The sequence below is a fragment of the Blennius ocellaris genome, assembly GCF_963422515.1.
Source record: "Blennius ocellaris genome assembly, chromosome: 7".
NCBI classification, from domain to species: domain Eukaryota; kingdom Metazoa; phylum Chordata; class Actinopteri; order Blenniiformes; family Blenniidae; genus Blennius; species Blennius ocellaris.
Window position 1 is genome coordinate 232,016 of NC_137656.1, and position 15,075 is coordinate 247,090.

Genomic DNA, 15,075 nt, shown 5'->3' on the forward strand with positions numbered 1-15,075 from the left:
GTTTTATTTTGACAGTCACTGTAATAACAATGCAACTTGGTGCTTTTATTTTGACAGTCACTGTAAAAACAATCCAACATGGCGGTCTGTGTTCTACCAGTGTTACTGTCTGGAGCTCACAGTTCTGTGTTTGTGTGTAATTTCTTCACTTGAACAAACAAACAGCGCCCGCTAGTGGACCGACATGAAAGCTACGTAGTTTGCAGTATTTCTGTTCTGGCTTCGATTTCCTGTTTCACTAAAACTGAAATTTAACCGCCCGTCTTCGTCCTGCAGGTTCAAAATGAGCGAGGAGGCGGAGAGCAACTTCACCGAGCCGTACGACAACTGGACGTGGGCCGACGGCGCCGCCGCCGCGCCGCCGCCGCCGCCGCCGCCGCCCAGGGCCAACGTCACCTACGTGGGGTTCTACCTGCACCAGCCGTCCACGGCGGCCATCTTCATCGTGTCCTACCTGCTGATCTTCCTGGTGTGCATGGTGGGGAACGGCGTGGTGTGCTTCATCGTGCTGCGCAGCAGGAACATGCGCACCGTCACCAACCTGTTCATCCTCAACCTGGCGGTCAGCGACCTGCTGGTGGGGATCTTCTGCATGCCCACCACGCTGCTCGACAACATCATCACAGGTGAGGCCGCCGTGGAGGGGCGGGTCCGTGGCGGAGGGTTCTACGTAAAAAAAAAAAATGGTGTTAGGTTTTGTTCAAATGCGGCAATTTCTTTTCCGCCCCCTGGCGCTCGTCAGCATGTAGCATGTAGCGGAGTTTACGTGATGCCCCTGAACGCATCATTCGGGGCGGGTCCGCGGAGCTCCTTGGTGGAGGGTTCTACGTAAAAAAAAAAAAAAAATGGTAAGGTTTGTTCAAATGCGGCAATTTCTTTTCCGCCCCCTGGCGCTCGTCAGCATGTAGCATGTAGCGGAGTTTACGTGATGCCCCTGAACGCATCACTCGGGGCGGGTCCGAGGAGCTCCGTGGTGGACGGTTCTACGTTAAAAATTTTTTTTAAAATGGTGTTAGGTTTTGTTCAAATGGGGCAATTTCTTTTCCGCCCCCCGGCGCTCGTTAGCATGTAGCGGAGTTTACGTGGCGCCCCTGAACGCATCACTCGGGACTCCAGCAGTAAAAAAACAACAACAACCTGCGGCTGTGGTTCGATTTGGTGCAGCCAGAACCTCCGGTTCTTCCCGCGGGGTCGAGCTGCCAGCCAAAAATATCCCCATCGTGCCAAATGAAGCTTAAAGTCCCAGTGAAACGTAAAACGCTACTTTGTAAAAAACCATAGTTGGGTTCTACTTGTAAGGTTCCTCCGACTCTGCCCCATCACTGTTGTCGCATAACAAAGTTATTTAAATTTTGAATCTCCAGCCGAGGAAGTCGGGGAATCCTTCTTCTTCGTGGGCCATTGTGGGCGGAGCCTATGTGTGACATCACGAGTTGTGCAGATCTCAATCTGTTGTGTTTATATCGGCTTGTTTCCTCTTAAATATCAAGTTTTTACAGTGTTTTGAAGTTCTAGTCGGTGTTTTATGAGCCTTGATGAAAGATTGAGCCTGGAAGAGACCAGAGAGGAGGAAAGGAGCACGGCTAGCTGCTAGCTGCTAGCTGCTAGTCGCTAGCTCGGGCGGCTAGTAGACGATCCAGTAACACCTGGACTCATCTTCGGTGATTCAGTCTTCTAGTTCTTGGACGTGTTGGATCCAGGAAGCCGGTCGTTCTGCCAAAAGTCCGGAGCCTCAAAGCCTCAAAGGTGAAAAGTGGCGGCTGCTGAGGCGAGGAGACGAGGACGAATGGAGGACGAAGCGTCTTCTGCTTCCTCAAACATGTTCCAGACGGGGTCACCGATGGCAGAACCACCTTCTGTGTCTTCTTCATCAATCACTGGGTTTGAAATGACCACGATGATGAAATCTGGTTCAATTCAGCCTCTTCGTGGTCAAAACTCTGATCCTCCATAATGTAAACACAACTTGGGCGTGTGCACAACTCGTGATGTCACTCTGTTATTGTCAGAAGCAGGAAAACGTCCCTAGAAGAGACACCAGAGAGTTTTGGAGGTCGAGTTTTCATTTCACTGGGACTTTAAATGAAGCATTGAGGGAGAAACTCCGACCGACGGCGGCGGTTGTGATTCTGACTTTGTCCTGAAACGACGGCGGCGTGAAGCAGGGGTAACGCCGCCGCCGCCGCCGCCGCCGCCGCCTTCGGGGCTTTTCTCTACATTTCCTTCCAAACGCCTCTGTTGTTTGCTTTTATTAGAAGTAATCCGGCGCCACGAAGCTCCTCGTCTCCGTAATCCTCCGATTCGTCTCCGTCTGCAACGCGCTGACGCCCAAATAAAAGCAAGTTTGCTTTTTCGCTCGGCGAACGTCCTGAAACGGTGTTTGTGTTCGGAGCGGGAAGCGAGGGAGGCCGGGTCACGTTGAACCGTCTCCTCTAGTGACAGATTCTATGACGGGACGTCAAAACTAGAGACGCGCTTCTATAAACTGAACCGGCATCAAAGGTACTGACGGGCCTGACGGGACGAGTGTCGCCATGGAAACGGTCATTAAGGTCAAATGACGGAAAGAAAGAGAAGACGAAAGGTGTGGAAAGAAAAACGGAGGGGAAAACTGAGGGGGGGAAAGAAAGAAAGGAGGAAAGAAGAAAAATTGAAAAAATAGGGGAAAAAGAAAGATAAATGGGGAAAAAAGAAGGAAAATTGAAAAAAGAGAAAAATACAAAAAAGACCAAAAAGAAAAACATTTTAAAAAGGGAAAAATAGACAGAAAAATAAAATTTTAAAAAATGGGAAAAAGAAAAAAACTAGAAAAGACCAAAAAGAAAAAATTAATTTGAAAAAGGGAAAATTTAAAAAAATTCAAAAAGATAATCACCTTAATAACAATCCAACTTTATGGTTTTATTTTGATTGTCTCCGTAATAACGATCCAACTGGGTAGTTTTATTTTGACAGTCACCGTAATAATGATCCAACTGGGTAGTTTTATTTTGACAGTCACCGTAATAACGATCCAACTGGGTAGTTTTATTTTGACAGTCACCGTAATAACGATCCAACTGGGTAGTTTTATTTTGACAGTCACCGTAATAACGATCCAACTGGGTAGTTTTATTTTGACAGTCACCGTAATAACGATCCAACTGGGTAGTTTTATTTTGACAGTCCCCGTACGTCTGGGCTTCCAAGGCAACATGTGCAGTTTGAGGCAGACTGGATTACGTCGAGGTTATTTACAGTTCACTTCCTGTTTGGTGGCGATTATCAGAGTTCGTGACTTTGCCAGTGGGAAGGAAAAAAAAAAAAAAAAGAAATAAAAGAAAATCCCAGTTCGTGCTTCATCCCTCGTCTGATCTGCCGCACGTCCTTTGATCAGGAATCTTCTTTGATCCAGTCGTCATAAAAAAAAAAACCTCCAGCTCTCGCTCGTTTTTTTTCTTAATGTTCCTGTTGGAGTCGTTTCTGTCCTCCGCCTTCAGCTGCTGGCGGAGGAAGAGAGGATCCACTGTCACTTCTACTTTAGTCTTCGCCGCTCTGCTTCACTTTTCAGAATAAAAGCCCGCCGTCGCGCAAACATTGAGGGATTCATGTCAACACATATTTCACGTCTTCTTATCTTTGAAGTTGGAACATCTTCCTGCTGCCAAATGTTTATATCGTATTTTTACCTGCAGATCAGACAAACAAGCTTCTCTCAGAGGAGGAAAGTGATTTTAACTAGATATTTATTGTATATACTGTATTTCTATATGAGTAAATGCGTCAAATTTAAGTAAGACTCCTTTTGTTTATTTGTATTCTCTGATAATTGATCAGAAGATTAAACTTGAATCTTCATTTTAACCAGAAAACGCAAAGTAGTTATTATTGATCATAATTCATCCCGTCGATTGATCTTTAATCGTGTTTCTAGTACAAGGCTGCCACGTGAACTGAAACCCCGACGCCTTGGAAGCAATAAAAAGCAGATAAGGGACATTTAAAAGTGAAAATATGACGTGAATTATCTGAGCGAGAAGCGAAATGAATTAAATGACTGATGGATCAAATGAATAAAGAAGAAAAACAATTAAAATGCTGTCAAACTGACATAATATTTCATTAAAACTGTGAAGTTGTACAAATTATTTAAATTAATTGACGCACATAAAAGGTCAAAAGAAGGTTGCATGAAATTACCATAAATAATATAAATCAATTAAAAGCTAACGTCTTGATGTCCTCAGGCATAATTATGTGGATAATAATAATAATTGGCCCCACCACTTGGAATAATTAAAATAGAACCACCACATGAGGACCTGAGAGGTGGAGGAAGACTCGTAAATATAAAGTATTGATGCACCGATACTGATACCGATACCAAGTATAAAGTATCGGGTCCGATACTGGACGGGTTTTTAACACCTTCCGTTTTCAGCAGCAACAAGAGAGGCTGAAGGGAGGTGGTCACCAGTTAACACGGAAACCAGTTGACCCGAAACACCGGACGTCATTTTTTTTTTAGTTTAACTGCTCAAACTGCGCTTTAGCATGTAGCATGTGAAAGGTTTTGGGCTAACACACCAGCAATGCTACATGCTAAAGAGTGTCAGGCTAACACACCAGCAATCCTACATGCTAAAGAGTTTCAGGCTAACACACCAGCAATCCTACATGCTAAAGAGTTTCAGGCTAACACACCAGCAATGCTACATGCTAAAGAGTTTCAGGTTAACACACCAGCAATGCTACATGCTAAAGAGTTTCAGGCTAACACACCAGCAATCCTACATGCTAAAGAGTTTCATGCTAACACACCATCAATGCTACATGCTAAACATGATAAAAGTGACTGATGCGCTCATCACCAGCAGCTTCAATAAGTACTCTTGACAATACTCGGTATTAGTAAGTAATTAAAGGTGAGTCCTCGTACTTGTACTCATTTAAAAAAACTAATGACGCTGCATTTGTTCATTACAAACAACAACAATAACAAAAAGAACAATAAGAACAACCAGAACAGTAAAACCCTGAAGAATATTTTAATTAATTTGAATACAAAAGTTTTTGTTTCTACGATTATTAGCAAACCTGGCAAATACGTTATAAACGAGATTAATTGAGCCATAAATATTTTTTTTTAAAACTGCAGTTTTTCTTGTTGCAGTATGACATCCCTGTACTATAAATTAATTTGCTTGTTAATAGGTATACTTAGTGATTTCATGTAAACGGCTGTGTATTTTGTCGATTGCAATTGAATGACCATAAATATTAATTAGATTCAAACATACATTTACAGTTTTATGCTAAATTGCTGATTTTTCATGGCAGCATCATTGTATTGCTCCTCTTAAGACATTTGTTGATTTTTTTTTTACCATTTGTGACACAGAATTCTCAGCAGTGAGGAAAGAAGAAGCAGTAGAACGATATTTGTTTTTACTCCCAGAGGAAAAGCGTGTCTGCACGTCGCTCCTCTCATCTGAAAGACGAGTCTGGAGTGACAGGAAGTGTGAAAAAAGAAAGGGGGAACGTGTCATGAGGGACGCGGCCGTCGATCAGGCGGCGCCCGGGAGGCTTTGTGTGGACGGACGTACGCCGCGTGGCGCCCGACTCACTGCTGCTCCTGCCTCATTCACCGCTCTGGCAGCAGACGGGCGTTTAAAGGGACGGTAGCGCCAGAGAAACGGGCCTGATGAGCTTATGGAGGACTTTGTCATCTGGCAGCTGTGTTTCCCCCCCCCCCCCCGGAGCGGCGGGATGTCGGCCAACCACAGCGGGTGCCGGAGGAGCTCCGCCTGGGCCATGGAGGGATTTTGTGTGTGCGTGTGTGTTGCAGACAAGTTAAAAAATTTGGAATTAGATTTTTTTCTTCTCTCGCTGTGGTGCAATTTTTTTCTCCCACGAGTAGCTACTTCAGTTCTGTAGCATCATAGCTTCTGTAGCTTCTGCAGGTTTTGTCGTTTCTGCAGCTTCCGTAACTTCCATTGCGCCGTAGCTTCCCTGTAGCTTCCATAGCTTCCCTATAGCTTCTGTAGCTTCCGTAGCTTCCCTGTAGCTTCCGTAGCTTCCGTAGCTTCTGTAGCTTCCGTAGCTTCCGTAGCTTCTGTAGCTTCCGTAGCTTCCCTGTAGCTTCCGTAGCTTCCGTAGCTTCTGTAGCTTCCGTAGCTTCCCTATAGCTTCTGTAGCTTCCATAGCTTCCGTAGCTTCCGTAGCTTCTGTAGCTTCCGTAGCTTCCCTATAGCTTCTGTAGCTTCCATAGCTTCCCTGTAGCTTCCGTAGCTTCCGTAGCTTCTGTAGCTTCCCTATAGCTTCTGTAGTTTCCATAGCTTCCCTGTAGCTTCTGTAGATTTCATAGCTTCTGTAGCTTCCAAAGCTTCCCTATAGCTTCTGTAGTTTCCATAGCTTCCATAGCTCCATAGCTTGCGTAGCTTCCCTATGGCTTCTGTAGCTTCCCTATAACTTCCGTAGCACCATAGCTTCCATAGCATCCCTATAGTTTCTGTAGCTTCCATAGCTTCCCTATAGCTTTTGTAGCTTCCCTATAGCTGCCTGATAGCTCCTGTAGCTTCCGTAGGTTTTGTCGCTTCTGCATCGTCCGTAACTTCCATTGCTCCATAACTTCCCTAGCTTCCCTAGCCTCCGTAGCTTCCCTATCCTCTGTAGCTTCCCTATAGCTTCCGTAGCTCCATAACTTCTGTACCTTCCGTAGCTCTATAGCTTCTGTATTATCCGTAGCTTCTCCAGCTTCCCGAGCTGCCTTAATTTCCGAAGCTACTGTAGCTTCCTTTGCTTTGCTAGCTTCCTGTAGCTTCCTTAGCTTCCTGTAGCTTCCTGTAGCTTCCAGAAGAACAGCTGGCACTTTGGTTCTGAAGGTAAATCAGGGTTCATTTTGTCAAGTTTGATGAAATCAAAGCTTGTCTTGAGACGTCTGTGTCGTTTGCATTTTGGTTTTCTTCTTCAAGTAGAGGGAAACAAATCTGAATAAACTGTAAATCAAATTGATCGTGAGAGAATCTGAGATTTAAGTGTAAACTTTCTCTCCCGTCTGCTTTGAAAGGGACTTTTGTTGTTGCATTTTTTGGGGGGATTATTCACGGTTAAAATTGGTAAAGTACATACATACATACATATATAACGGTAAATAAATAGACGCAGACACAAACATAAGATTCTCCTGAAGAAAACATGCAAAATATGATCACATCATCACATTTTCACCATATAGGTAGAAAAGTACAACTGCCGCCTGGAGGAATTATCTAATGAGAAAAAAAATCACGTTACAAACAAGTATGTGAACATTTATTCTAAAACTAATTGGATGGCTGGATGGTGCGCCAGGCTTTATAAGATATATATATATAATACATGTATTTCCTTGAAACAAAGGGTATTATGCAAATTCCGTATCATACACGTATAGAAGGATTTGGCGATGGTGTATGTAGGGCAGCCGTGTATTTCCTCTGTACAATATATCAAAAAGTCATTTCTTGTAATGCGAGAAGGGAAACCAGCGCTTGACGGAGAATGGAAAGAAAATGTTGGGTTTTTTTTTTTTTTTTTTACTGTTCCTGAACAATAAACGACCACATTTTATTCATTGAAGGGGGAAAAAAAACAAAAAAAAATCAGTCTTGTGGCCAAAGTCGAACTATAAACCGGGAAAGGAAATGATAAATGAAGCACATCGGTCGCATGAACGGATAAAAACACAGTTGATGTCAGAACAACAGACTCGTCATCCGAACAAAACAACCTCCAGCTTTCATTCTAACCAACGTTTTCATTATTCAAGTGCAGCCAATTGAGTCATTGTGTGATAGAAAGCCTCTATCTTTCTTTATCAGCCATTTCTCTATTATATATATATATATATATATGTGTGTGTGTGTGTGTGAGAGAAAGCTGCCCCACCGTCGAAACGAAGCCTTGGAGTCGTTCTGCAGACGACATTAAATCCTCCATATATCTTAAGCAGCCTTGCCTCCGTACGGTATGGAGTGTGTTTGAGTTTGATTGTTTCTCTGCTGCAGGAACAGAGGAGACGAGAAGCTTTTCTCTCGCTGCAAGTGGGCCCTATAGCTTCCTATAGCTTCCTATAGCTTCCTAATAGCTTCCGTAGCTTCCCTATAGCTTCCGTAGCTTCCCTATAGCTTCCGTAGCTTCCGTAGCTTCCCTATAGCTTCCGTAGCTTCCATAGCTTGTGTAGCTTCCATAGCTTCCCTATAGCTTCTGTAGATTCCATAGCTTCCATAGCTCCATAGCTTGCGTAACTTCCCTATAGCTTCCTATAGCTTCCCTATAGCTTCCGTAGCTTCCCTATAGCTTCCGTAGCTTCCGTAGCTTCCCTATAGCTTCCGTAGCTTCCATAGCTTCCCTATAGCTTCTGTAGATTCCATAGCTTCCATAGCTCCATAGCTTGCGTAACTTCCCTATAGCTTCTGTAGCTTCCCTATAACTTCCGTAGCACCATAGCATCCCTATAGTTTCTGTAGCTTCCATAGCATCCCTATAGCTTATGTAGTTTCCCATAGCTTCCCTATAGCTTCCGTAGGGTTTGTCGCTTCTGCAACTTCCATAACTTCCATTGCTCCGTGGCTTCCCTATAGCTTCCATGGCTTCTGTAGCTTCCCTATAGCTTCCCTGTAGCCTCCATAGCTTCCCTATAGCTTCTGTAGCTTCCATAGGTTTTGTCGCTTCTGCATCATCCTCATCCAAACAAAACAACCTCCAGCTTTCATTCAAACCAACGTTTTCATTATTCAAGTGCAGCCAATTGAGTCATTGTGTGATAGAAAGCCTCTGCTATCTTTCTTTATCAGCCATTTCTCTATTATTTATATATATATATATATATATATATATATGTATGTGTGTGTGTGTGTGTGTGTGTGTGTGTGTGTGTGTGTGTGTGTGTGTGTGTGTGTGTGTGTGTGTGTGTGTGTGTGTGTGTGTGTGTGTGTGTGTGTGTGTGTGTGTGTGTGTGTGTGTGTGTGTGTGTGTGTGAGAAAGCTGCCCCACCGTCGAAACGAAGCCTTGGAGTCGTTCTGCAGACGACATTAAATCCTCCATATATCTTAAGCAGCCTTGCCTCCGTACGGTATGGAGCGTGTTTGTTTCTCTGCTGCAGGAACAGAGGAGACGAGAAGCTTTTCTCTCGCTGCAAGTGGGCGCAGAAATAAACACACCAACCCAGGGGAGTTTGCTTGTTTTTTTGTTGTTGTTTTAAAAAAAAAAAAAAAAAATCCCTTTTCTCACTTTTACTCCAGTTCAGATTCATTAAAAACGTTCCGGGTCAAACTACAGAAACCTGGGCTCTTTCACAAGCTGGTCTCGTTAAAACGGAAGAGAAATCAATTCTACTGAGGGAAGAAACACTCAATACTGTACATAATGCGTTATATTTAATCGATGCCACTTCTTTCATCCTGCACTACAAAGAGCAACAAAATGTAACTTTTATCTTCACTGTAAAGCGCAAATTTGAATAATAGAGGATCATACTATTTATAAATCTAATCAACAAAGTGAGTATATGGAGGCCATTTATTCAATAGATTAAAGATCTGGATCCAACAATTCAACCTGACGGAGCAACTGGAATAAATGCAGGTCGCAATGACACCTTAAAAAAAAAAAAAAAAAAAAGTAGAAATTGACTTGAAATGTGGTGAAAAAAAGACAAAGACTTTAAAACCGGCTGCGTTCCTCCAAACGCAGATTTGCTTGTTCGCGGCTGGCGGGTTTTCGTTTTTTTTAAGTTTTTGCGTGTATTTATTTATTTATATATTTATTTAGTTTATTTTATGGACGCATGCATGTGTTTTACCAACTTTTCACAAAACCTATAAACTCTGAGGGAGAGGAATAAACACTCAATACTGTACATAGTACATTCTATTTAATCGATGCCACTTTCATCCTGCACTACAAAGAGCAACAAAATCTAGCTTTCATCTGAACTGTATTTGAATAACAATAAAGAATGTCTAAATCTAAGTCGTAATAGAGGATCATATATACTTGTATATTGAAATCTAAACAACAAAGTGAGTGTATGGAGGCCATTTATTCAATAGATTAAAGATCTGGATCCAACAATTCAACCTGACGGAGCAACTAGAACAAATGCAGGTCGCAATGACACCTTAAAAAAAAAAAGAAAATAGAATTTGACTTGAAATGTGGTGAAAAAAACACAGAAAGACTTTAAAACCGGCTGCGTTCCTCCAAACGCAGATTTGCTTGTTCGCGGTTGGCGGGTTTTAGTTTTTTTTTTTTATGTTTTTGTGTGCATTTATTTATTTATTTTTGCTTTTTGGGCGTATGCATGTGTTTTACCAACTTTTCACAAAACCTATAAACTCCAGTTGCAGGAAGTTTTCTGGGATGATTTGTCATCGTCTATAACCTGTATATCTTATATGTCTTAAATCAGAGTTTTCCAACCTCTGGTGTTTCCTCCAGATCGTCAGGTGAGCCGTGGGAAATTATCACATTTCACATTTTTTTCTAAAAAAACCTTTGATCTCACAGCGACAGTGTGTTGCAGAGTAATCATGTATAAATACTCTTCACCACTAGAGGGCAGCACAGAACTTTGCCGGTGAAATGTAAAGTGACAGACGTCAGTGTGGTTCATCTCCACCTCCTGCTACCATCTTGTATCAAAGTACTGTGTCAGTGACAGTGATGGAGAAGTTTTTGAAAACCAGGATCTCAGCTCTTCATCCATCAGGTCCAGGTTTCACACTGAGGGAGGCACTATTAAAAAAAAGTCCTTGCTTTCTGGATTTACTGGATTCCCGTTGATAAAACTTTGATGAGAAAGACTTTATATTGTTAATAGAGGCTACAGAGTTTAAAATTTTCAGGTGGTGGTGTGACTCCAGAGTTTTCCAAACAAAAAAGTGTGTCTCGGCTCAAAAAGGTTGAAAAACTGTCTTAAACCAACCATTTTTGCACTTTACTAAATTACTGATTTAACTTGACAGTGCGTCGTGGCGAATGAATGGAACTGTGGTAGATCAGTCGATCTCAAAGCGGGTCAAAGGTCACGAATAGGTCGAAAGAGTATTTCCGCCATAATGTGTTCAGATTTAATCTGATTGACGTCAAAACGACACCAACATGTTCAGTTTTCAATTCCCTGTCCTCTGATACGTCTCATGATGACGTCACCTCGTTACCGGGGGTTGGCGGTTAGGGGTCAAAGGTCACGGTCAACATTTTTTTTTTAAACAGTTAAGTGGTGTTTGCCGTCGTTCTTGGTCTGGAGCTCAGTGTTTGTCTCCCTCACGTCAACAGGGTGGCCTTTCGGAAGCCTGGTCTGCAAGATGAGCGGGATGGTTCAGGGCATCTCCGTGTCGGCGTCCGTCTTCACGCTGGTCGCCATCGCCGTCGACAGGTACTGTGTGGCCGTCTCCGTCGGCAGGAAGGTGGAGCGCCGCTCCCGGGGGGGTCTGGGAGGATTCAATGCCCCCGGAGCTTAATTCACACGAGACGCAAACGATGTGCAACGGCTGAGTGTCGTGTTGGTGGACCTCCTCTGTGTCGACGCTACGTCGCCTCCACCCGTCCACACTAGCATAGCGCAGAGCGTAGCATCTCTCTACGCTATGCTAGTAGACTGTAGACCGGGCTGCTGGGAGTGAGAGTCGCTTCAATCATGTCTAGCATGTAGCATCGCTGGTGTGTGAAACTCTTTAGCATGTAGCATGGCTGGTGTGTGAGTGTGAAAACTCTTTAGCATGTAGCATGTAGCATGGCTGGTGTGTAAATGTGAAACTCTTTAGCATGTAGCATGGCTGGTGTGTGAGTGTGAAAACTCTTTAGCATGTAGCATGTAGCATGGCTGGTGTGTAAATGTGAAACTCTTTAGCATGTAGCATGGCTGGTGTGTGAGTGTGAAAACTCTTTAGCATGTAGCATGTAGCATGGCTGGTGTGTAAATGTGAAACTCTTTAGCATGTAGCATCGCTGGTGTGTGAGTATGAAAACTCTTTAGCATGTAGCATGGCTGGTTTGTAAGTGTGAAAACTCTTTAGCATGTAGCATTGCTGGTGTGTGAACCTGAAACTCCTTAGCATGTAGCATGTAGCATGGCTCGGAATTGCATGCTGAGCAACGTCGGGCTCACTCAGCTGGTCCAAATGTCTCTGGTCATGACCACCAAGTTGGATCGTTAGAGTGACTGTCAAAATAAAAGCATCAAGTCCCAGGAGAATATGGAGTCATGGCAACTCGGCTCTCGTTTCCCATTACAGTATAGTTCCACCGCGATGTGGGCGGAGTCATCGGAGCCTTTCCTCCCACAACGTATCACCCCGACATGACCGGAGTGAACGTCCATTGGCTATCACTGTCCGGTGTTTCGGTTTCACTGGTGTCCCAGTTAACTGGTGACTTCTGCCACCAGCTGTTCGCAGCAGCCGATGTCCAAAATAAGACAAACAAAGCGCCACGACACTTTGAACTTTAACAGCAATGCGGTTAAACGGCGTCCTCCGAGGACGGCTACGGATCTTTAACACCTGCTGGAGGAAGAAGGTCACCAGTTGACATGGGAACCGGTTAATCCGAAACACCGGTGGCTCTGCTCCACGTCTGTCTTCACAGGAAGCAATTTCCTCCCCTGACGTTTCAAGCGAAGCCAATCTCCGGGAGGTTTTGATGTTCTGTTGACCAAATGAGTGGACGGCGGCCGGCGACCACGTCCTCGTTAGAAATGTGGACATTGGACGTTATTCTTGAACCGTCGCTTTAATGAACCTCGCGGTGAGGTCGTCACGGAGACGAGGTGAGAGCGTGATGGACGGCGCCGTCGTCCGTCTCCCTGGAGACGTCTGCCGGACCCGTCATCGTTCTTTCAACAAACGTAGAACCGGATCACGGAGAACTCGTCAGTTATTTGTTGTCCTGGAAGGAAGTGGCAGATTTTCCAGGGTTTTCAAATTAAAATAAATCACTGTTACCCGATATCCGATATGCACTAGCTAAATAGTTCTGAGTTGATTTAATCTCCGTTACTTTTACAATGAATCGAGTTGAAGAAACGAGATGTAACATAACCATAATAACAATCCAACTTGGTACTTTTATTTTGACACTGGCCGTAATAAAAATCCAACTCGGTGGTTTGGATTGTTATTACGGTGACTGTCAAAATAAAACTACCAACTTGGAATGTTATTACAGTGACTGTCAAAATAAAACCACCGAGTTGGATTGTTGTTACGGTGACTGTCAAAATAAAAGTACCAAGTTGGATTGTCATTATGGTGACTGTCAAAATAAAACCGCCAAGTTGGATTGTTATTACGGCGACTGTCAAAACAAAACCAACTTGGATTCTTAGTACGTCAACTGTCAAAATAAAACTACCAATTGGATTGTTATTACGGTGACTGTCGAAATAAAACTACCAGGTTGGAAAATTATTACGGCAACTGTCAAAATAAAAGTACCAAGTTGGATTGTCCTGACGTCCTGCACGTCCTGACTTTCCAAATAAAATCCCCACACTCCTTCAAAATAAAAGACCCCCCCACACACATTTTTTCCAAAATAAAAGTCCTGTTTTTGTTAAAAACCTTGGAGGTCCAGACCGACGCTGCTTCAGCTTTAATTTGTTGTGGTTTTTCTTTGTCGCTCGACCGACTTCCTGCCCGTCTGGCTCAGTGTGTTTGTTTGTTTGTTTGTTTGTTTGTTTGTGACGAAGGCAAATCTGCAAAACAAAGTGTGTTGGGAATGAAGTCAGCCTTGACCCTGAATGGCCCGGTTGGTTCTGGTCTCTCTCTGTCCCCCTTGTGGTCCCCCACACCCCCCCCCCCCTGGCAGGTTCCGCTGCATCGTCTACCCCTTCAAGCAGAAGCTGACCGTCTCCACGGCGACGCTGATCATCGTGGTCATCTGGGTCCTGGCCGTGTCCATCATGTGTCCCTCCGGCGTCATGCTGCAGGTCACCAAGGAGCGCAGCGTCCGCGTGCTGCTGGGCCGCGGCAACCGCACCGGCGCCTTCCACTGGTGCCGCGAGAACTGGCCCAGCCCGGGCATGAGGAAGGTCTACACCACCGTGCTCTTCGCCAACATCTACCTGGCGCCGCTGTCGCTCATCGTGGTCATGTACGCCCGCATCGGCGTCACGCTCTTCACGACGGCGGTGCCCACGGCGGGCAAGGCGGACGGACACGGCGGCCGCCACGCCGCCGTGTCCCGGAAGAAGCGGCGCGTGGTGAAGATGCTCCTGGTGGTGGCGCTGCTCTTCGTGGTGTCCTGGCTGCCGCTCTGGACGCTCATGATGCTGAGCGACTACGCCCGGCTGACGGAGCCGCAGCACCGCGTGGTCAACATCTACGTCTACCCCTTCGCCCACTGGCTGGCCTTCTTCAACAGCAGCGTCAACCCCATCGTCTACGGCTTCTTCAACGAGAACTTCCGCCGCGGCTTCCGGGCCGTCTTCAAGCTAGGGGTGTGCGCGGGGGACGGCGGGCGGCGGCGGCGGGGGCGGGGGACGTACTCGCACCGCCCGCAGGGCAACTCCGTGCTGCCCGCCAACCACCTGCAGACGCCCCTGGAGCCCGTCTCCCTCAACAGCCTGGACCGGGCGGCGACCGCGACGGCGGCGGTAGCGGCGTCCCGGCGCCAGAACCAGGCGGCGGGACAGGACCTGGTGATGGAGGACCTGGACAAGGGGTCCTGCAGCAGCGGCGGCGTCACGGCCGTGTCCATTTGAACACGTCGGACGTTGGACGTGGGACACGCTGGCGTTAAAGTGTGGGGGGGAAAAAACCACGATTCCTCGCCGCCGTTGAGTCGTCCAACCGTGCCTCAGGAAAGAGTTCCTCTCAACATCGAGGAAACGCCGACTCGGCGAGCGGCGGCACAACGGAACTATTTTAAATTTTTGCCTTGAAAGGTAGAATTCGTGCTGCGCTTTCATTTGGAAGTGGAACAAAAAAACATCGGGACTAATTAACCGTTGACGTTTCCTGTCTTGTAGTATCAGTTTCCGCCACCAGGTGGTGCGCTGAGTCGTTGGCGGAATCAACTGTTTAACTGCTCAAGTGGACTAAAGTTGAC

At 45.3% G+C, this 15,075-nt stretch overlaps 1 protein-coding gene across 1 annotated transcript; it reads left to right on the top strand.

Annotated features, from left to right (window-relative positions):
• Positions 1 to 283: 283 nt before the first annotated feature.
• Positions 284 to 14,728, top strand: LOC308132696 (neuropeptide FF receptor 2-like; the record flags this gene model as incomplete). The annotated part of the gene is made up of 3 exons (XM_080499877.1): positions 284 to 626; positions 11,302 to 11,401; positions 13,834 to 14,728. The coding sequence occupies 3 exons, from the start codon at positions 284 to 286 to the stop codon at positions 14,726 to 14,728; spliced, it is 1,338 nt and encodes a 445-aa protein (XP_080356003.1).
• Between the last annotated feature and the right edge of the window lie 347 nt (positions 14,729 to 15,075).